Consider the following 23816-nt stretch of genomic DNA (forward strand, 5'->3'; position numbering starts at 1 on the left):
TCAGGGAGCTTCTAGTCTGGTAATCTAGAAAACACGTTATTTTTAACGCAGTAACTCATTTCACATTACTCATACACATTTTGGATAGATTAAACTTTTGTAACTGTTCTTTGTAGAGAACTTTGCAAAAGATTAATATAATTCATACAAGGTGTTTGCAATAATAGAAAAAATGCATATTTCCTCCTTATATAGAAAAATGGCATTTAATATTAGTTAACACCAACATTGCAACACCTTTCAAATCCAGTTTCTTGGGCAAATTATCACCACAGGCATCACTGGGAGCTAGCAATCTGTCCAGTTATATGGGCTTCAGCTTCTAGGTATGAGTATTATTGAAGCAGTTATAGATTATAGAAATTCATGTCTTTACTACCCAGATAAGTGCAAAACCCCATCAAGAACTCTATGAACAAGAGTCTTTACTGTTCTGTGATTAATATAATTGCCAATTTCTGCAACTTATAGACTCATTTGCTATCAAGATCTTAAACCATTTATGGAATCATTTGAGAAAGAACGTTTGTGACATGACTGAGATTTTTAGAGGGTTTATCCTTATAATTTCCTGTTTCATGTAAGACAATAAAGCACTTAAGAGTCCCACTTTTCCTTAAGAGAGGAAGAGCTAAGTATTGATTCTAACTATAAAGCTAAGTGTGTGATGATGATCATCAAGTAAATGATACAACCTGTAGGTTATCTGGAACTCTCCCAAAACGAAATCAACAACTCCAGTAGGTAAGTGCTAGTTCTCCATGTAGTCCAGAAACAATGTTTGTTCTAAACTATAAAAATAAAGCACTTATATCGAGTTTTTAAATAAAGTTGTTATGAAAATTAAAAAAAACTAAGCAAATGTGAGGCAAAGAACCTTTTCAAAAGTGGGGAAATGTATCCTATGTATAGACAACAGGTGACATCACTACTTCCCAATAATAGCTACACAGTTTATGTATTTGGATTGCATTATCATCACTAAATCATTTCTAAAGCAAAACTTTTAAAATCATCTACTTTTCTTCTTCAATGTGCATTACTGCGTCTACTCTATTAACGACTTGTAAATATTTTCATCTTAGACAACGAATTCTTGAGAAGTACCGAATTTTACTCATTTTTGTGTTTGGTTCATTTCGCCCACCACAATCACTACAGACTCCCATATCCACAGTTCATAAATTACAAAGACAATCAGATATTTGCTGAATACTTACTAATTAAGATCATGTATTTTAATAACCGAGTTAACTAATTAAAAGCAGTTTCCTTTACTCACTAACCCCATGCAATCCTATGTTCCCATTACTTCTGGATTTCTCAAAAAAAAAAAAAAAAAAAGAAAAAAGAAAAAAGAAAAGCCCAGGGAGATTTTTTAGCATTTAGTTTAAGGATGGTACGTTAAACTGCTATAACCTAATCAAAGAACTACTTTAGGATAAGGGGAGTATCTTAAACATATTCCCACCCACTCCACTTTCCAAGCTTGTCCCTAACCTAGGGCAGTTCACTGAAGCATGAAGACTCTCCTGATGCAGAAACCAGAAAAAATTAAGAAAAAGGGATCACAAGCCTAATGTAACTTGCCTCTAGAGCCCACTTAACAACCCCCCACAAAAACCCCCCAAATCAATTAGGCACACAGAAGAGATGTGTGAGACACAGAGCAGCGACCGTGTCATATTTTTAACTATAATCTTTCCAAGACTATTATGTTAATCTTAGGGTTGAAAAACATCTTAAAGCAGCATTTAATCTAGACCACTCTCCAGACAGATACTGATCTAGGACCTACATTAATATCTCTAGGGCTTGGGAACTTAGTATTACTATCTTTCCATTACAGCAACGTCAGTTCTCTCCACATTTCACTGAAATTTATCCCTCCAACTCTGTAACTTGCATCCATTTGTTTCTGACTGTACCCTCTGGGAGCTACACACGGTTTTTCTAGCATAACAGCACCCAGGATTTCTTTGCCAGCCTAAGTCACACAGTTATCTTTCCAAACTAAGTATTCGTTTTTCCAAGTACTATGTTTTTCCAAAATAAGTATTCGAGGAACAAAACGGGTAATTCACCTTGCCTATTTAACAGGAACAGCCAGAAGTTATTTGCAGATATTTCTCAAGATTAATAATCTGCCAGTGCCACTTCCTAAACATGCTCACTTACCACACTACCAGTGTTGATCGCGGCATTAGGGGTTTTCAAATTTTAGCCTAACAGAAATGGTTGTCCTGAAAATACGCATTACATCCGCATGATCCTACCAGGAAATAAACCTAGGAGCTTGCAACTCAGAAAGGCCCCCTCTCAGCCCAAGACAGCTAAACGGAAAGTCAAGCGTGAAATCCGGATCAAAGAAAAACCCTACTGAGATGAAGTGCTAGGCCATATGGAGACCGAGGACGAAAGGGCAGGCCTGGTCTCCGCCAATGAGTCCAAGTGTCTCGGTGGGGGCGACCGGCTCCTCGCGAGGCAAGCTAACCTCCCCAACCCCCACCCCCCACCCCCAACGACGACCACTGCTCCATCACCGCACTCCCAAGCCCCAGCCTCGCCTCCGCCCGTCACCTTTCTCCGCACTAACCTTTCTCCTCCCGACTGTCGGCCGCCATTGCTCCCCTTCGGTTTCCGCCGCTGCCACTGCCGCCGCCGCTTAGACGCGACTCGCGCGGGCGCCGCAGCCGCGGCAGAAGCACGGGCCCGTCCGTCAGTCCGTCCGCCCGGATACGCGCGTCGCACTTGGCCTCTTAACACTCAGCCTTCTCGACTCTTCCCGCGTTTTCACTTTCCCCCTTCCTTTCACTCCAGCCTCCAACGGCCTAGGCCCAGCCTTCTCGTTAGGGCTCAGACTCGGGCGAGGTATGGGGGAGGGAAGGGAAACAGATGGCGATGGCGGGCGGCGCTAAAATGGAGCCTGCTTCCTGCGCGAAACAATCCCGCTCCCGAAATGCCCTGCGCTGTTTACGCTTCGTTCCTCTCTGGGAACGTCACAGTGCGGAGAGGGGCGGGGAGGCGGGACGAGCAAAGGAACGTGACGTGACGTCAGCGCGTCGCCCTGCCGCCCTCAGCCCACTGGTACCTGGAAGGAGTCTTATTCAGAGATTAGGTTGCCCAAGTTGTTCATGGAGCTCCCGCTGTACTGCCTATAACCGGATGGCGCAGGGTCATCCCTTAGTGCAGGGCCTGACAGGCCTTCTTAGCTAGAGTCGCTCTAAAGGACTCCTGATTCAGTTCGGGTAATCGGAGTCTTATTTAGGACAAGTCTGGGTGAATCCCTTCTGTTTACCATGTACTTTCTTAGTTGGAGTTCCACTCTTACCCAAAGGCAGTGCAGCAGGCAACCAGCTTGTTTGTAGTTACAAAAGCCTGCTAGTTTTTGTTTGTTTTGAGACGGAGTCTCGCTCTGTCGCTAGGCTGGAGTGCAGCAGCGCGATCTCGGCTCACTGCAACCTCCGCCTCCCAGGTTCAAGCGATTCTCCTGGCTCTGCCTCCTGAGTAGCTGGGACTACAGGCGCCCGCCACCACGCCCAGTTGATTTTTTTATTTTTAGTAGAGACGGGATTTCACCATGTTGGCCAGGATGAAGTGCTGGGATTACAGGCGTGAGCTACCACGCCCGGCCTAGTTTTGTTTTTAATTGGGGAAAGAATTGTGTCATAATATGTCTTTGTAATTAATAACTAATTTAAACATGTTATCAAGGCCCTGGGGCACAAAACTGGTGTAAGCAGACCATCAAGGAATCGAAACTACAGAATAAATGACCAGTAGATACATAACTACGTAGTGTGGTAAAATCTGCAAGAGAAACTTGCTTAAGATTCATTGTCCAACGGAAACAATATCTAATTTTGCTTCCTTGAACTATAACTGAATTATAAGGGAAAGAAAAATCTGAAAAAAGGTAACTAAGTAACTTCGTGATATGAAGACAAACTGGCAAACTAATTGCATATTCAGAGAAAGACAAGTAGTCTAGAAGTCTAGAATGTGGTACCTCTTTTTTTTTTTTTTTTTTGAGACGTGGTCTCACTGTGTCACAGGCTGGAGTGCAGTGGTGTGATCATGGCTCACTGCAACCTTGGGCTCAAGTGATCCTCCCACCTTAGCCTCCCAGGTAGCTGGAACTACAGGCATGCTCCACCACATCCGACAAATTTTTTGCATTTTTTGTGGAGATGGTATTAGCCATCTTGCCCAGGCTAGTCTCTAACTCCTGGGCTCCAGCAATCCTCCCACCTCGGCCTCTCAAAGTGCAGGATTACAGGTGTGGAGCCACCAGGACTGGCCCCGTTTCTAGGACCTTAATTGAACACTAATTTGAATATACGAACACGCACACGCCACAAACACACACACACACATTAAATAATATCTGATGATCCTGAGGAATTGCTATTTGTATTTTTAGTTTTAATAAGTTATGTTTTTTGAAGAATTTCTTATAATTTCATGATTCATATATTTGCAGGCCAGATGCGGTGGCTCACACCTGTAATCCCAGCACTTTGGGAGGCCGAGGCGGGCAGATCACCTGAGGTCAGGAGTTTGAGAACAGCCTGACCAATATGGTGAAACCCCGTCTCTACTAAAAATACAAAAATTAGCCAGGAGTGATGGCATGCGCCTGTAGTCCCAGCTACTCGGGAGGCTAAGGCAGAATTGCTTGAACCCGGGAGGCGGAGGTTGCAGTGAGCTGAGATTGTGCCACTTTCACCCCAGCCAGGACAACAGAGCTAGACTCTGTCTCAAAATAATAATAATAATAAAAAATATTTGCAAATGAAATTATATGGTATCTGGGATTTATCAACTGGTGGCAGTTGTAGAGAAATGGGTGGGAGAATAGATTAAACATGTCTACCCATGAGTTAACAATTGTTGAAGCTGGGCGATACATATGTGAAAGGAAAATCTCCCCAAAATCACTAAGCCAAAGGAAGAAGTCAAGCTGGTGATTGATGTCTCATGTATCCCTAAAATGTATAAAATGAAGCTGTGCACGACCACCTTGGGCACATGTCATCAGGACAGCTTGAGGCTGTCATGGGCTCTTTCTTAACCTTGGCAAAATAAACTTTCTAAATTGATTGAGACCTGCCTCAGATACCTTTTGATTTACACATACATTAGTAAATATTGTACTCTCTTCTCTACTTTTTTGCATATTTGAGTTTCCTTTAATAATTTTTTTTGTAAAGAAGAGCATAAGAAAACAGCCAAGTAATTTAGAAAATATCAAAATGCCATTTTCCCTGATTCTACATTTGTCCTATTAGAACTAAGGAGTAATTTTTAATGTAAATAGAATTCCATATTTGCATCTTTGTTATTAAAATAAGTTTATGGGGCCAGCTGCAGTGGCACATGCCTGTAATTCCAGCCCTTTGGGAGGCCAAGGCAGGTGGATCACTTGGGCTCAGGAGTTTTAAGACCAGCTTGGGCAACCTGGTGAAACCACATCTCTACAGAAAATAAAATAAAAAATAGCTGGGCATGGTGGTGCACACCTGTAGTCCCAACTTCTCTGGGGGCTGAAGTGGGAGGATTGCTTGAGCCGGCGAGGTCAAGGCTGCAGTGAGACATGATTACGCCTCTGCACTCCAGCCTGGGCAACAGAGCTAGACCCTGTCTCAAAAAATAAAATGAAGTAAGTTTATGTTAAACTAAGAGCACAGCTGTAAAAAAATGTGGTTTTTGATTCAGTCATGTTAGTAAATAGGAAAAGTTGTTGAGGTTATAAAGGATGAACTCTAGATATGTTGAACATTGGTCTGAAGCTATTGTGTAGTGATTAAGAGAGTAAGCTTTGCAGTCATAATGACGTGGGTACAAATTCCAGCTCTGTCTCTCAATAGCACGAGACCTTAGAGAAATTAACTTCTAATCATTAGTGTCTTCATAAATGGGAATTTAGAAATAATTTCCAAAGGATTGCTATAATGTTTCAAGTGATTTTTTTAAAGGCAGTCAAGTGACCAATAAGCTGGAGCTATTGTTATTTTTATTGTTTCTGTAGTTCAGGAAAGATGGATTGTTCTAACAATTATTGTTGGTGAACTTAACCAGAAAATGTAGTATTGAGTGACTCAGATTTTTGGCCTAGCTATGGGTGGAAATAACTTTCTGGGTAAAGATGCTGAACTAAAAACTTACAGCCAAAAATCCTCTTCAGACATCAGGGATCATCACAATATTATTGTAAAAATATAACAATGAACATGGGAGTACAGATATCTCTTTTGAGATCCTGATTTCAATTGTTTTGGATATATACACAGAAATATAATTGCTGGATCATATGGTAGTTCTATATTTGAGGAACTTCCATACTCTTTTTTTTTTATATACAGTCGCTGCACTGTTTTACATTCCTGCTATGATGTATAAGTATTCCAATTTCTCCATATCCTTGTCAAAACCTGGTATCTTTTGAAACAATTTATACGTCTGTTGAAAGATGAATGGGTTAAAAAACATATGGTTTATACATTCAATTGAATACTATTCAGTCTTAAAAAAGAAGAAAATCGGCCAGGCACAGTGGCTCATGCCTGTAATCTCAGCACTTTGGGAGGCCAAGGCAAGCCGATCACTAGAGGCCAGGAGTTTGAGATCAGCTTGGCATACATGGCGAAACCCCATCTCTACTAAAAATACAAAGGTTAGCCTGGCATGGTAGCTTGCACCTGTAATCCCAGCTACTCAGAAGGCTGACAGGAGAATTGGTTGAGCCTGGGAGGCAGAGGTTGTAGTGACCCGAGATCGCACCACTGCACTGCACTCCAGCCTAGGCCGCAGAGGAGAGACTGTGTCTCAAATTAAAAAAAATTAAAAAAAAAAAAAGAAGAAGAAATCTTGACATATGTAACAACATGAATGACCCTGGAGGATGTTGTGCTTAGTGAAATAAATCAGTCGGAGAAGGACAAATACTGTACTGCATGATTCCACTTCTATGAAGTATCTAAAATATTCACACTCACGGAAACAGTAAGATGGTTGTTGCCAGGGACTGGGGGGAAAGGGAAATGGGGAGTTGCTGTTCAACAGGTATCAAGTTTTATTTCTGCAAGACAAATAAGTTATAGAGAGCTGCTGTACAATATTGTGCCTACTGTTAATGATACTGTATTCTGCACTTAACATTTTGTTGAGGGTAGATTTCATGTTCAAGGTTTTACTGCAATAAAATTTTTTTAAAAAAACTTCAATAATTACCAAAAAATTATTTCAATATGTAGTAAAAAGAAATATAATGCTTCTGAAGGCAGTTCCTTTTGTACTGATGATAACGAATTGTGAATTGAGATGAGTGGAATTTAGCAATAAAAAGTGTCAAGAGCATTGGGCAATATTGATGTCAATTCTACCTAATTTCATCTATAGATTCGAAACAATCCCAGTCAAAACCTCAGTGCTTTTTAACAGAAATTCACAATGTTGAGTTTCTTGTAAATTGAAATTTACAAGGAAATGTAATGGATATAGGATATCCAAAACAATTTTGGAAAACAACAACAATTTTGGAGGACTAGCATTACCTGATTTCAGGACTTACTACAAACTTATGGTATCAAGACAGTGTGGTATTTATGTAAAGTAAGACAAATACATCAACAGATCAGAACACAGTGTCCAAAAGTAGAGTCACAAATATTATGGTCAATTGAATTTGACAAAGGTACCAACATAATTGAAATGTGTAGAAGGATAGCCTTTTTGACAAATAGTGTTGAGGCAATTAGATATACATATGGAAATAAATGACCGTGACCCCTACCTTACATAATACACAAAAATTAATTCAAAATGGATGATAGGTCTAAATGCAAAAGTTGTTTTAAAACTTCTAGAAGAAAACATGGAAGAAAATTTTTACCACCTTGGAGTAGGAAAAAATTTCTCATATAAAATAATCACGAGTCCTAACATTTTTAAAAATTAATACAATTGCAGCTCAAAAAATTAAAATGTTGTGGTCTTTAAAAGATGCTAGATGAAAAAGTAAGTGAATAAGGTACATCACAGACTAGGAGAAAATAGTTACAAAACATTTGTCCAACAAAAAACTCATAGGATATATACAGAGAGAGAACTTGCTACTCAATAAAAAGACAAATATCCCAATTTGAAAAAATAGACAAAAGACTTCATCATAGAAGATGTGTTGAACAGGCAATTATCACATCATTGTCATCATAAAATATCACTTCAGTCCCACTGGAATGGCTAAAATTAATAAGACTGGAAATAGCAAGTGTTGCACAGGCGTGGTGGCTCACACCTGTAATCCTAGCACTTTGGGAGGCTGAGGCGGGAAGATTGTTTGGGCGTTGAGTTTGAGACCAGCCTGGGCAACATAGTGAGACATCTCTACAAAAAATTTTAAAAATTAGCAGGGCATGGTGGCACATGCCAGTAGTCCCAGCTATTTGGGAGGCTGAAGTGGGAAGAACTCTTGAGCCTGGGGAGGAGAGGGCTGCAGTGAGCCCTGATTACACCACTGCACTCCATCCTGGGTGACAGAGTAAGACCCTGTGTCAATAAATAAATAAATACATAATAAAAAATGAAAACAGCAAATGTTGGCAAGGATCTGAAGCAATTAGAGCATTTATACTTTGCTAGTAGGAGTATAAAATAGTACAACCATTTTGGAAAATAGTAGTAATTATTTATTATGAATCTAAACAAGTACTTATCATAGGACCCAATATTTCCCCTCCTAACAAAAACAAATTGTGTCATATTTATCTATCAGTCAAAATACTGCTCAGCAATAAAACAAAAACTACACGTGACAACATGGATGAATCTCACATATATGCTGAGTGAAAGATGCTGGACACAATATGGTTGAGATGACACTAGTCATTAAGAAATAAATCACATTTGTGGTTCCCAGGTGCAAGAATGTTGGGGAAGTTTAATGGCAAAGGAGCATGAGAAACCTAGGGAGATGGAAATGCTCTATATCTTGATTGTTGTGGTGGTTATGTGGATGAATACAAAGACTCTCTCCTTGACCAAACTTAGTCAGGCTCCTCTGATACCTTTTGTCAACTAGACCTTGACCTTAGGCTTCCATGTCTTTATTTGTTCAGCTTTAGCTAGACTCCTGCTAAGTCACTTTAGTAAGAGTCCCTTGCTCTTGGTATCTGGTCACCTTCAATATCTGATCAAATTCATTATTCTCTACCTTCCCCCAGATGATATCTGATCACCCTAACCTGTGTTTAGAAAGAATACTATCAAATCAGTTTAGCAAGAATCTCCTCTTACCCCTTGCTATGATTTGGATGTTTGTCCCCTCCAAAATCATGTTGAAATTTAATTGCCATTGTAACAGTATTAAGAAGTGAGACCCTTAAGAGGTGATTAGGCAATAAAGGCTCCACCCTCATAAGTGGGACTGATATTATAAAAAGGAGACTTCAACCCTCTGTTGGCCTTTTTGCCTTCCACAATGGAATGATGCTGCAAGAAGGCTCTTACCAGATGTCAGCACCTTGACATTGAACTTCTCAGCTTTCTGAACTATGAACCAATAAATTTCTGTTCATTATAAATTATCCAGTCTCTTGGGCCGGGCATGGTGGCTCACGCCTGTAATCCCAGCACTTTGGGAGGCCAAGGCGGGTGGATCACTTGAGATCAGGAGTTCAAGACCAGCCTTATCAGCATGGAGAAACCCCGTCTCTACTAAAAATACAAAATTAGCCAAGTGTGGTGGTGCATGCCTGTAATCCAAGCTACTCGGGAGGCTGAGACAGGAGAATCGCTTGAACCCGGGAGGTAGAGATTTCAGTGAGCCGAGATTGCGCCATTGCACTCCAGCCTGGGCATACAGAGCAAGACTCTGTCTCAAAAAAAATAAAAATAAATAAATAAATAAATAAATAAATAAATAAATAAATAAATTACCCAGTCTCAGGTATTCTGTTACAGCAGCACAAAATGGACAAAGACACCCCTAATGTTTCCTCTTAGTAATTTTCAATCCACTGACCCCCAACCCGGTTCATTTGCTATAAATCTCCCCTTGTTCATGCTGTATTCAGAATTGAGCCCAATTCCATACTGAGGTTTATTTTCCTACATTGCAATATTTACTAAATAAAATTTGTTTTTTCTGCTCTAGCTACTATTCAACTGTGGTTTTCTTTAACAGTGTAATGCGGCAGAGTCCTTTGTGTTGTGCCAAGTTCCTGCCTGTGCAATTTAGCATATGTTGTAGTTTTAAAATAACTAACATTTTACCAATACATTTACTTATAACTTCTTTTTGACATATATTATCTTATTTAACATTCTGAAACAGCTTGTGATTTAATTACAATAACAGCAATTATATTTTTAAGTGAAAAATAAATAAAAGGAATATTTAAATATCACTGGGTATTCTTAAATTTGGAAATGTATTAATCTTCAGATTTAAGACCAGATACCTAAGCCTTTTCTTCCATACTAGGATGTCAGTGTTAAATTTTCATTTAGCTTTTACATATACCACAGAATGCAGCCTTGAATCCTTTAATAGCAATTATATTGGTTTATTGAGTTTCATAACAGGAAATAGACTACCAAAATATAAGTATTTCCAAAAAAAGATAGCATTTTACAAAAGCCCTTTTTTTGGAAAACATGGTTAATTATTCCTGAGATATTTGTAGAATTCTGGAATTCTGAAGTTGTTCTGCTTACTTTCGAGTAATATCGGTAGCTGACATTTTCTGAGTACTGACTGTGCCCAATCTGCTCTGTGTGCTGCCTATATTTTACCTCACTTAATTCTTATCACAGTCTTATAAGGGATTATTGTTATTTATTTATTTTTTTTTGAGACAGAGTCTCCCCTATGTGGCCCAGGCTGGAGTGCAGTGGTGCAATCTTGGCTCACTGCAACCTCTGTTTCCTGGGTTCAAGCAATTCTCCTTCCTCAGCCTCCCGAGTAGCTAGGACTATAGGCAAGCACCACCACACCTGGCTAATTTTTGTACTTTTAGTAAAGATGGGTTCTTGCCATGTTGGCCAGGCTGGTCTCGAACTCCTGACCTCAAGTGATCTGCCCACCTCAGCCTCCCACAGTGCTGGAATTACAGGCATGAGCCACAGCGCCTGACTTGTTATCTTTACTTTATTAGAAACTAAGTTTCTTCTGAGTAAACATTTAGTCTTTTTGTTGTTGTTGTTGTTGTTGTTGTTGAGACAGGGTCTCCCTCTGTTGTCTAGGCTGGAGTGCAGTGGCGCGATATCGGCTCACTGCAACCTCCTCCTCCTGGGTTCAAGCATTCTCCTGCCTCATCCTCCCAAGTAGCTGAGATTACAGGTGCGCAGCACCATGCCTGGCTAATTTTTTGTTGTTTTAGTAGAGATGGGGTTTCACTATGTTGGCCAGGCTGGTCTCAAACTCCTGGCCTCAAGTGATCTGCCTACCTCGGCCTCCCAAGGTGATGGGATTACAGTTGTGAGCCATCGCGCCGGCTTCTTGGTGGCATCTTGATACAGGGTGTGCTGGATATCTCTGGCCACCCTGATCAATTTTCCACCTTGCTCTGTTCCTTAAGAATCTCATCCATAGGGACTACACAATAATTGTTTATCTTCTCTTAGTTTTGGTTGAGTTCAGGCATTTGAAGATAGGAAGAAAGTAAGGGTTTTGAACTATTTATTTTCATGGCTCCCTCTATGTAGGGTTAACATAGGGTAGCTCTGTCTCTCTATCCATGACCTCAATTCCTTTTCAGCCCTATCTATACATCTATTCTATCTGGGCTCTGGTAACTCTGCCCTCCACTTGCCCATCCAGGCCCAGGGTAGTGCTATGGAATGAACTCCCTCCGCCCCCAAATTCATATGTTGAAGCCCTCTTCCCCAATATGACTATATTCGAAAATAAGACCTTAAGGAGGTTATTAAACTTAAATGAGTTCATAAGGGTGTGGTCCTGATCCAGTTGGGTTAATGTACTTATTAAAAGAGACACCAAAGAGCTTGCTTTCTCTTCTCATTCAGGCACCAAGGAAAGGCCATGTGAGGACAAAGCAGTTGTCTGTAAGCCAGGAAGGGAGCCCTCACCGGATATTGTACCCTGCTAGAATGGACCTTGATCTTGGACTGTCCAGTCTCTAAAACTGTAAGAAAATTAATTTCTGTTGTTTAAGCCATCCAGTCTGTGGTATTTTGTTATGGAAGCCCAAGCTGACTAATTGGGGTAGTAAGGTACTATCTTGTATAGTTTCTTAACACTCTGCCCACACGTTTGTAAAGAGTCCCTTTATTAAACTCCCCCTAATTGGCATTCATGCTATTTTCTGATAGGATCCTGATTCATACAAAGCAGACAATCAGAGAACATTACCCAAGCTAAGAAGAGTGCCTGACCCAAATATTCTCCTTCTCTCCTGGAACTTGAAGGCATGATAAGAGTGCATCTTATTTCTCTTGGTAGTTAGGCTTCAGTTTCTGTTTTGAAGTGTATGAGACTGCTGTAACTCATGCTCTGTTCTTTTGGCCCAGCCAATGTATGGCAATTTCTTATAAGGATCACAACCCACCACCTCCCCAGGCTGACCAGATTCTTCACTTCAGCTCTTGCTGGTACTGTGGATTTTTCAAGACTCACTCATGTGCATACTCCATTTGACCCTAGCACTGGCCTTTGTAGTGGTGACTCCTTGGAGAAAAACTCACTCAGTCCACAGTTAACTTGCACATACCTCCAGAGTTACATGGGCATTTCTAGTTCTCTTCACATCTTGGGAAACCAAGAGACAATCTCCTAGGCTCCCCCTGCTTAAACATGCTACTTAACCATTTTAACTCTACTGTGGCCTTCACATTGGCTCTAGGCACTCTGCTTCCAAAATTCCACTTCCAAAATTCCAAACAGGAAGTGGGGTGCAAGTCCTATGTACTTTCACTTAATGTCTCTGTAGACATTCAGAAGCACATTTCCACCCAATTTCCCTCTGACCCTCTTCTTGGACAAAGTTTTTGTGATACCACTTTGATGATAAAGAATCTAGTGAGGCCTCAAGATACAACCTAAGAAAGAAGGTCAAAAACTGCAAACTAGAAAGAACATTTAGATTTCTATAACTTTTGCAATTTCTTGTGTATGTGACGTTTGTCTCCTTATACCACAGAGATTACCAAAACAGGCACCAAAGGAAAAACAAAGATGATCACCACCACCACCACCATTTAATAAATAATGTGTTTAGCATAACTTCAGGATGAGAAAAGAAGGTTAGAGCTGGTGGGACAGTGATTCTAAGACTTCTCAGAGGTGAGTTCCAGGATGACTACTGCAAAGAGAAGAGGCAAGTAAACTGCAGTCCTCAGGACCTGTTGCTAAGAAGAAAAGAAACTCTGAAGAATCAATTCAGATCTGAAAATATTGGACTGGGTCAAAACACACTTGAAAATATAATCTGTCATAATATTGGACTGGGTCAAAACACACTTGAAAATATAATCTGTCATACATTTTCTCATTGCATAGGAGTATGGGCTTGGGCATAAATAAGATTAGCATTTTAGCAAACATTTACTGCTTAGAAGCTACGTGAACATGGAGAAGCGTAACATAGAGGTGAAGAGCCCTGGCTCCAGAGTTAGGGATGTGGCTTGAATCCTCGCTCTGCTACCCAGAGCAAATTATTTACTTCTTTGAACCTCATTTTGTTTTCTTTAACTAGGATAGCTAATCCAATAGTTTTTTCTTCATCAAGTCATATGTGAAGTACTTATCACTAACCTGTTGTGTGTATGCATGTTAGTGCTAAGTACTTCAGCAATTGATCATCATTATTATCAACCTGAGAAAACTTACTTTACTCTTGTGAAAGGAAAATAAATCTCAGGACCAAAAATCACTAAGCCAAAGGGAAGTCAAGCTGGGAACTGCAACGGGCACACCTGCCTCCCATTCTATTCCTAAATAAGATAGCTACAAAAATTAAAATGCTACATACTTTCCTCGCAGTTTTCCCACAAGGAAATTCCTTGTGAACAAGAGACAGAACTCAGAGTCATCCCTGTGCTCACGTGAGTCAGAGTCCAGCCTGGGCAGCATAGTGAGGCCCTGTCTCGACAAAAATTTAAAAACTTAGCTGAGTGTGATTGTGTGGTTGGCTCATGCCTGTAGTTCCAATTACTTGGGAAGCTGAGGTGGGAGGATTGCTTGAGCCAGGTTGCTCAATGCTGCAGTGAGGTATGACACTGCCACTGCATGTCAGCCTGGAAGACAGAGCCAGATCTTATCTCTGGAAAAAAAAAAAATGCTTGTAGAATGTAAACATGAGGCCCTGTCTCTACAAAAAGTTGCTTGGGTGTAGTTGAGCCCAGGAGTTTGAGGTTGCAGTGAGCAATGATTGCACCATTGCATTCTAGCCTGGATAACAGAGTAAGATACTGTTTGAAACAGGAAAAAGAAACAAAAACAACATTTGTATGTAGGTATGTTTTATTTCTGGGGGGCTGCTATAACAAAGTATTATAGATTGTGTCTTCATATTTTGGAAGGGGAAAACAAGCTCATTGGGGCCGCTTTTTTAAGGGCACTAATCCCATTTATGAGGGCTCTCCTGTCACGATCCAATCACCATCCAAAGGCCCAACCTCGTAATACCAACACCTTGGGGGTTAGAATTTCAACAAACGGATTTTGGAGGCAGGGGACATAAACACTCTGATAGCAGGGCTTTTTTAGAAGTGTCATGAATAATTAAATTCTAATCATGGTAGCCAAGCCATGTATCAGCTTTCTTATAACTTAATTAGAATGCCAAATACTGTGGAAGAAACAATTACATTGCAAGCAAATGTGTTATTGTTACTTTGAAGGAAGTTATCTTCTAGTATAGTAGAAATAGTAGATATTGTAGTGGGGTAAAAGGTATTTTCTGACAATGACTCCTTTTACCAGTAGTGAACTGGTAAATGTTTAACAACCAGCTCTCCAGAAAAACAAAACAAAACAAAACTTATTTGTAATGTTTGTCAATTTATGTGATGTAATTACTCCTACCATGACCAATTTCAAACTATCAATGTGACATCTCATCACTGAACACAGGAAGAAATGAGAAGTAACAAAATTTTATAGTATTTTCACCATACAGATGCAATAATTGTAAATGTAAATAGCCTCAAGAACAAATAATATTAAGTTATCATTGAAAGAATCAGGAAGTGGTGAATTTTGAATATTTATTACTTTTGTATTTAATATAATTTAGTTAACTATACTTAATATTATTAACTTTGTATAATTTATTTTTTAATAATCCCTATGTTTAACAACCAATCTATAAAAATTTTAAAAATTTAACAACTGGCTCTTATAAGTCATTACAAGCAAGCTTCAGCACACCATTATGCTTAACTGCCCCTCAGATACACAGCACTCATAGCTATATATGTATGATGTTATAGTATATCCTGGCCACAGCTAATGAGAGTAAATAGGGATGGGAATAGGTTCAGTGTCACTTCTCCCAGAATTTGGAAAGGGAATCAGACTGGAAATCATCCTGTTTATGTGGCTGAAACTATAACTCATGAATATTTGAAGTTACAGGCAGTCACTTTTTGACCATTATGTGGACTTAGTAGTAAATAAGATTTATCTTCCAGTATAGAAGCATAAAAATATGCAAAGGGAAACCAGAAATGGGGAAACACATCTCATTTGTCTTAAAGCATTCTAGATTTCAGCAGCAGTTCTTGAGACCTGGTTGCATTCTACCCTTAGATTTGGACAGATAAATTTACCCTCACAGTAGTTTTCCTTTTCCTCTAATATAACTCAAATTGCTTTTTGTTATTTGCAAACAAAAAGATGGACATGAAGGAAAAATGAAATACCAAAATATGCATAATAATAAGCGTAGTATAATACAGGGTGAAAAATGTTCAATTGCTCTATAGCTCATAGATCAAAATAGAGAACTTTGCCCTAACTCTATTCGTAGATAATGAACATTAGGATAAATATTTCAACTCTCCTTTTTGAGAAAACCACAATCTAAATACAGCTACCTTTCTCTGTAGATTCTACTGTAATGTGTGCTTGGATTTAACTGCCTCTCATTGTAAACAAGATTGTTTTGAGGCAGCTGAAAGGCAAGGAGCTTTCCTTTGGCAAGCTCAACAACTCTTGTGACTTAATCATCATCTATACAAGAATGATTACTTCAGCCAGACTTCTCACCTGATGTCAGTTGTTTCCTTGACATCTTTTCTTAGATGTCTCATGATTAGCTTAATTTTAAAAAGCTCAACAGTACCCCCTTGATCCACCACTACCCCCACTGTCCACTAACTTACTCATGCTAGGGATCTGGGAATTAGCCTTCTCCTCACCTCACATCTCCAGCACTTGCAGTACAGTGGAGAAGTGAGGGTGAAGGGGAAAGGGAGCTAAGGTACAGACAATGGCTAATTTACATCTCTTGGTGGCAAGTGTTACAACAGGAATAGTATACAACACTACAGAGACATACAATGGGAATAAATCCATGAGTTAGTCATACGCTCCTTTCTAGACCGTTCTCTGGGTACTCACTGCCTGAAAAACATGATTTTTTCTTACAGGTTTCAGCTAATTCTGCATCTCACCAAGGAATTTTTCCTTGACAACCTCTCTCTAACAGAATTAGTTGTCTCTTTTGTGTTCCTGTAACTGAGTATCCCCATTTTTCTTAAGAAAAAGGGAATGAATAACTATTATTATTTTCTCTTCTGTTTTTCCTTTTCCCCTTGATATGGTTTGGCTCTGTGTCCCCACCCAAATCTCATCTGAAATTGTAATCCTTCCCCATGTGTCAAGGAAGGGACCTGGTCGTGGGGCGATAGGATCATGGGGGCAGTTTCCCTCATGGTGTTCCCAAAAGATCTGAGTTCTCAAAAGTGAGAAGTGAATTCTCAAAAGATCTGACAGTTTAAAGGTCTGTGGCAGTTCCCCCTTCATTCTCTCCTGTCACCTTGTGAAGAAGGTGCTTGCCTCTCCTTCGCCCTTTACCATGATTATAAGTTTCCGGAGGCCTCCTCAGCCATGTGGAACTGTGAGGCAATTAAACCTTTTTTAAATAAATGAGCCAGTCTCGGGTAGTTCTTTATAGCAGTTTAACAATGGACTAATACAGAGAATTGGTACTGGAGTTTGAAGCACTGCTATAAAGATACTTGAAAATGCAGAAGTGACTTTGGAACTGGATAATGGGCAGAGGTTGGAACAGTTTGGCATGCTCAGAAGAAGATAGAAAGACGTGGGAACAAGTGTGGAACTTCTTAGAGTCTTGTCGAGTGATTTTGACCAAAATGCTGATATTGATATGGACAATGAAGTTCAGGCTGAGGTGGTCTCAGATGGAGATAAGGAACTTATTGGGAACTGGAGTAAAGGTCACTCTTGATATGCTTTACTCCAGAGACTGGCAGCATTTTGCCCCTGCCCTGGAGATCTGTGGAACTTTGTACTTGAGAGAGATGATTTAGGTTATCTGGAAGAATACATTTCCTTTTTTTTTTTTTTTTTTTTTTGAGACAGAGTCTCGCTCTGTCACCTAGGCTGGAGTGCAGTGGCATGATCTCGGCTCACTGCAAGCTCCGCCTCCCAGGTTCACACCATTCTCCTGCCTCAGCCTCCCAAGTAGCTGAGACTACAGGCACCCACCACCACACCCAGCTACTTTTTTGTATTTTTTTAGTAGAGACGGGGTTTCACCGTGTTGGCCAGGATGGTCTCAATCTCCTGACCTTGTGATCTGCCCGCCTCAGCCTCCCAAAGTGCTGGGATTACTGGCAGGAGCCACCGTGCTCAGCCTATAAATTTCTAAGAAGCAAAGCATTCAAAGTGGGATCTGGCTTTTCTAAAAGCCTACAGTCATATGCATTCACAAAGAGATGATCTGAAATTGGAATTTAGGTTTAAAAGAGAAGTAGAGTGTAAAAGTTTGGAAAAGTTGCAGCTTGACCATGTGGTGGAAAAGGAAAACCTGTTTTTTGGGGAGAAATTCAAGTCAGCTGCAGAAATCTGCAAAAGTAAAGAGAAACCAAATGTTAATAGCCAAGACAATGGGGAAAACCTCTCCAGGGTGTTTCAAAGTTCTTCACAGCAGGCCCCCCCATCACAGACTCCGTGGCCAAGGAGGAAAAAATGGTTTCATGGGCCAGGCCCAGGGCCCCCCTGCTTTGTACAGCTTTGGGACATGGTGTCCTGTGTCCCAGCTGCTCCAGCGCCAGCCATGGCCAATGGAGGACAAGGTACAGCTTAGTCCATTGCTTCAGAGGGTTCAATCCCCAAGCCTTGATGGCTTCCACACAGTGTTAAGCCTGCAGGTGTGCAGAAGACAAGAGTTGAGCTTTGGGAACCTCCACCTAGATTTCAGAGGATGTATGGAAACGTCTGGATGTCCAGGGAGAAGTCAGCTGCAGGGGCAGAGCCCTCATGCAGAGCCCATACTAGGGCAATGCAGAGGAGAAATGTGGGGTGGAGCGCCCCCACACAGAGTCTCCACTGCGGCACCACCTCATGCAGCTGTGAGAAGAGGACTACTGTCCTCCAGATTCCCAAATGGAAGATCCACTGACAGCTTGCACTGTGCGCCTAGAAAAACTGCAGGCACTCAATGTCAGCACTTAATGCCACCCAATTAAAGCAGCTGCAGTGGCTGTACCCTGCCCAGAGCCACAAGGGCAGAGCTGCCTAAGGTCTTGGGAGCCCACCCCTTGCATCAGCATGCACTAGATGTGAGACATGGAGTCAAAAGAGATTATTTTGGAGCTTTAACATTTAATGACTGCCGTATTGAGTTTCTGATTGGCATTGGGGCCTGTAGCCCCTTTGTTTTAGCCAGTTTTTCCTGTTTGAAATGGGACCATTTACCCAATACCTGTAACCCCATCATATGTTGGAAGTTATTAACTTGCTTTTGATTTTACAGGCTCATAAGCAGAACAGACTTGCCTTGTCTCAGTTGAGATTTTGGACCTGGACTTTTGGGTTAATGCTAGAACGAGTTAAGACTTTGGGGTACTGTTGGAAAGGCATGATTGTGTTTTGAAATGTGAGAAGGATATGAGCTTTGGGCGGGGCTGGGGTGGAATGATATGGTTTGGCTTTGCATCCCAACCCAACTCTCATCTTGAATTGTAATCCCTGCATGTCAAGGGAGGGACATGGTGGGAGGTGATTGGATCATAGGGGCAGTTTCCCCCATGCTGTTCTCATGATACTGACTGAGTTCTCACCAGATCTGATGGTTTAAAAGTGTGTGGCAGTTCCCCCTTCATGCTCTCTCTCCTGCTACCTTGTGAAGAAGGTGCTTGCTTCTCTTTCACCTTCCATGATTGTAAGTTTCCTCAGTCTTCCCCAGCCATGCAGAACTGTGAATCAGTTAAACCTTTTTTTTTAAATAAGTTACCCAGTCTCAGGTAGTTCTTTGTAGCAGTGTGAAAATGGACTGATACATCCCTGTTCTCCACTTTCTACTTAGTCTTTTAGTAATGATAATATAGCCTTTTACCATCCCCTTCACCAGACTCTCCCTACAGGGTAAGTTCATCTATGCACTCTAAGATGGAACTCTCTTTGAGAGTTAACAGTCGATTTATAGAACAAAGCATCCCTGCTATGGAACTCTCACCCACCAGAGGGTTACCTCAAGAGATAATAATTGAAAAACATGTCCACTACTCTCTCCCAGCTAGGGAGTTTTTATCACAGTCCTGCCCACAAAGATGCCAGAAGTCACCAGCTTGACCTCCTGGTAGGTAAGGGACCAAGCTAACATGCAGACCCCTCACCTTGCTCACTTCCTCTACTGCCTTTTAAAAGTGCCTGCTTTAGGTTCTCACTCATAAGTAGGAGTTGAACAATGAAAACACATGGACACAGGGAGGGGAACAACACACACCACGGCCTGTTGGGAAGTTGGGGACGAGGGGAAGGAACTTAGAGGATGGGTCAGTAGGTGCAGCAAACCACCATGGCACACATATACCTGTGTAACAAACCTGCACGTTCTGTACATGTATCCCAGAACTTAAAGTAAAAGAAAAAAAAGAAAAAAAGAGAAAGAAAAAAGAAAATGAAAAAAAAAAATTGGAAAAAGAAAAAAAGTGCCTGCTTTTGCTCCAGAAACAAAGTAGTACATTTAAAGTCAAGACTCCTGTGCTTCTTCTCCTAAGCTAGCTTGGGAAATAAATTACTTTTTTTATACCAGACCTCGCTTTTGTTAATTGGGCTCTGCAAGCATTGAGTGACTAACCTGCATTTATTAGTTACATTGCCACTGCATTTGTACTTGTCTCCATTACAACAATTATAATTATAGATACATTTTAAGCTACTATGGAGCCCCAGCAGAATGCCTGTCACATCAAAATTATCAAAGAAGTATTTAGTAAAGAGAAGAAAAAAAAGAATAAACAGAATATATCAACAGCTCTGGATTCTACCAGTGACCAGCATTCAATCAACTCTATATAAATTATTCTCTCTCTTCCTATATTTTCTCCTTTGTCCAGTAAGAAATTGGACTCATGGCCAGGTGCAGTGGCTCATGCCTATAATCCCAGCACTTTGGGAGGCTCAGTAGGGTGGATCACTTGAGCCCAGATGTTCTGAGACCAGCCTGGGCAAAATGGGGAAACCCCATTGTGGGGGTTCAGTCAGGCTGGTGGGAACAATTTCAGTTATCATAGCCACAAAACCTCTTGGAAGGCCTGAGAGTTTGCATAACTCCAGTAATAGATCTAGCTGAAGGCAGCCTAGTCCCTTTACCTTTAGTTAAATAGGTTAAAGTAGATACAAAGGAATGTGGGGGAGTTTATCTAACTAGCTTGTTTATTCATGTGGTCCTAAGACTAATCTTAGGGTGCTTAATTGCTTTCTACTCGGGAGGTCTGCAATGTCAATTACCCTCTAGTGGTGTTGACTCAAGCCTTTGTCAATTAATCTTTACTGAATGAATGTGAGTCTTGCTGGCTGGTCTAGGCCGGAGGTTGCAACTATTTACAGCACTCTTCTTGGTGTCTGTAAGTGGCCTGGATGCTCAGCCGGACTGGCAAAAAGCAGAATATCTGTGTCAGTGCATGTTATTCATCCGTCGTTGGGTCAGGGTCTGCAGGACAGACCCCTGCACCCCATCTCTACAAAAAACACCCCCCGCAAAATTGTCTGGGCATGGTGGCACACGTCTGTAGTCCCAGCTACTTGGGAGGCTAAAGCGGGAGGATTCCGAGTCCCGGCTAATACAAGCCGGGATCGTATCATTGCACTTCAGCCTAGGCAATAGAATGAGACCCTGTCTAAAAATATTTAAAAAAAAAAAAAAGAAAGAAAGAAAGAAAGGAAAAAAAGAAAAACGAAATGGAATTTGAACTTTCCTTGACTTTGGGCACGTCACATGGCTTCGATTTCTTCATCTATAAAATGTCAACCACAGAGTTATTATGCAGATCAAATGAGCTGTGCACGTGAAATGAAAGTACCTTTACAAGCATTAAATGCTATAAAAATTTTAAGCATGGCTCTTAGTAGTTTTAGCTCTAATTTCTATTATTCTAAATAGTGGAATGTGGTAGAAGTATATATCACTGTTTTTTCTTTTTTTCTTTTTAACCAGTGGTGGGGATAAGGGGAAGGAAGTGGTTGAAAAATCAAAAGGGAACCTCTCACTTGGGTAAGTTTGGACTTAATTGTGCCAAACTTTCTAAAGCAGCTTCCAGGACAAATTTCCAGGAATATTTAAAAAATTGTTTGGACTAACTGGAACACAGATATGCAGCCACATTTTTTGTGCATGTGTGACTATGTGTGCCTCTAGAAGATTTCAACACAAACACGCTCTCATCTAAATTAATGCTTTCCTCTGAACTGACTCATTTGACCAGCATAACCAGTTTGCATGCCAGTGCAAGCAGAGAAAGTTGTAATAAAAAGAAGAAAAGAATGAAAGGCATTTAGAAATTGAGTGGTTAAATGTACACTTAGTTAATCATTGTATTTGTTTTTCAAGGGCTTCCTAACCTTTTGGAGAAAGAAAAATAAGGCAGAAAGCTGACTCAAGTTTGAAATTAATATGTGCAAAATGTCTGTAGAGGATCTAGTCTATCTTCCTTTCCTTCATCTTAAGACTTAATTTTATCCAAAAATTAAGGAGCCTGATTAGTCATCCTTGCTTTCTTCTCTTCCTGGCTCCTTGGGTTTTTTCCCACATGTATTTGTTGAACATCTATTACAAAGCAGGCACTACCCAAGGCATTGTTTTTAATGTACAAATAGGGAGTTTGAAATTCATCCTTTTGATCAGAAGTTCTCAAACTATACAGTGTATATGATTCACAAGGAAAATTTGTCAAAAATGCAGATTTCTAGTCTTAATCCCGGATATCAGATTTGAGGCTCTTCGTAGGGCCTGGCAATCTGCCATTTTAACAAGTGTCTGGGAGAGCTGTGGCTCATGCCTATTATGTCAGCACTTTGGAAGGACGATGCAAGAGGATTGATTGGAATTCGTGACCAGCCTAGGCAACACTGCATGACTCTGTCTCCACAAAAATTTAAAAAATTAGCCAGGTGCGGTGTTGCATGCCCGTAGTCCCAGCTATTTGGGAAGCTGAGGTGGGAGGATGGAGTGAGCTGTGATCATGCCACTGTACTCCAGCCTGCGTGACAGAGGTGAGACCTTGCCTCAAGAGACAACAACAGGGCCGAACGCGGTGGCTCACGCCAGCAATCCCAGCACTTTGAGAGGCTGAGGCAGGCAGATCACCTGAAGTTGGGAGTTTGAGACCAGCCTGACCAACATGGAGAAACCCCATCGTTACTAAAAAATACAAAATTAGCCAGGCATGGTGGTGCATGCCTGTAGTCCCAGGTGAGACAGGAGAATCGCTTGAACCCGGGAGGTGGAGGTTGCAGTGAGAGAAGATGGCACCACTGCACTCCAGCCTGGGCAACAAGAGAGAAACTCTGTCTCAAAAAAATAAAAAATAAAAAAGACAACAACAATGGCTGGGTACAGTGGCTCACGCGTGTAATCCCAGCACTTTGGGAAGCCAAGGAGAATGGATTATCTGAGGTCAGGAGTTCAAGACCAGCCTGGCCAACATGGTGAAACCCTGTCTCTACTAAAAATACAAAAATTAGTCAGGCATGGTGGTGGACACCTATAATCCCAGCTACTCAGTAGGGTAAGGTGGGAGAATGGCTTGAACCCAGGAGGCATAGTTTGCAGTGAGCCGAGATCGCACCACTGCACTCTAGCCTGGGTAACAGATGGAGATTCCATCTCAAAAAAAAAAAAAAAAAAAAAAAAGACAACAACAAACAAGTGTTAAGTAATTCAAGGGACTCCATTAACCTGTGTGAAATTAATAAAACACTTAGTGATTAGATTAGGTTGGTGGGCAGCTGAACTCTTTGAGATTTTATCTATATCTCTTTAAGAACTCCAGAATCGGGGCTCTCTGTTCGAATTCAGACTCTGCCACTTAAGAGCTATTCAGTTGATTGTATTAATCAAGTTAACCTCTTTGTACTCTGTGTTCTCCTCTGTGACAGTACATGGGAATCAAAATATCTACCTCAGAGAGTCACTGTGCAGATTTAGCAAGTAAAGCATGGGTGTTATCTGGCATATAGCAGTAAGTACAAAAAAGTAGCTACAATAATAGTAACATAACATATAAATTAATATAATATAATAACATTGTTATCATTATTGGCAGTAGTTTTACTGTGGCCCTATTTTTTAGAGAGGAGAGAGAAGACACAAAGTTTTGCC

The 23816-nt window shown here is 40.8% G+C and overlaps 1 protein-coding gene and 1 long non-coding RNA gene across 6 annotated transcripts in view; one reads left to right on the forward strand and one right to left on the reverse strand.

Moving 5' to 3' along the window:
- YTHDC1 (YTH N6-methyladenosine RNA binding protein C1) overlaps positions 1–3082 on the reverse strand; it is a 37259-nt gene extending 34177 nt beyond the window's left edge. For 3 of the 5 annotated variants that reach the window (NR_165077.1, NM_001377072.1, NM_001377071.1), the window contains exon 1: positions 2597–2961. Coding sequence is in view for 4 of the 5 variants with exons in the window: in NM_001377072.1 (NP_001364001.1) it covers positions 2597–2624 (28 nt within the window). In the remaining variant the exon portion in view is untranslated. Of the gene's footprint in view, positions 1–2596 lie in introns of all 5 variants that reach the window. The other 2 variants (XM_024245572.2, XM_054553269.1) reach the window with 1 other exon arrangement.
- Positions 3040–15041, forward strand: LOC129058802 (uncharacterized). Its single transcript, XR_008524203.1, has 3 exons — positions 3040–3248; positions 12031–12151; positions 13164–15041. It is a non-coding gene; the product is annotated as an uncharacterized LOC129058802 (long non-coding RNA).
- Positions 15042–23816: the final 8775 nt, after the last annotated feature.

This window comes from Pongo abelii, chromosome 3, assembly GCF_028885655.2.
Source record: "Pongo abelii isolate AG06213 chromosome 3, NHGRI_mPonAbe1-v2.0_pri, whole genome shotgun sequence".
NCBI lineage: Eukaryota > Metazoa > Chordata > Mammalia > Primates > Hominidae > Pongo > Pongo abelii.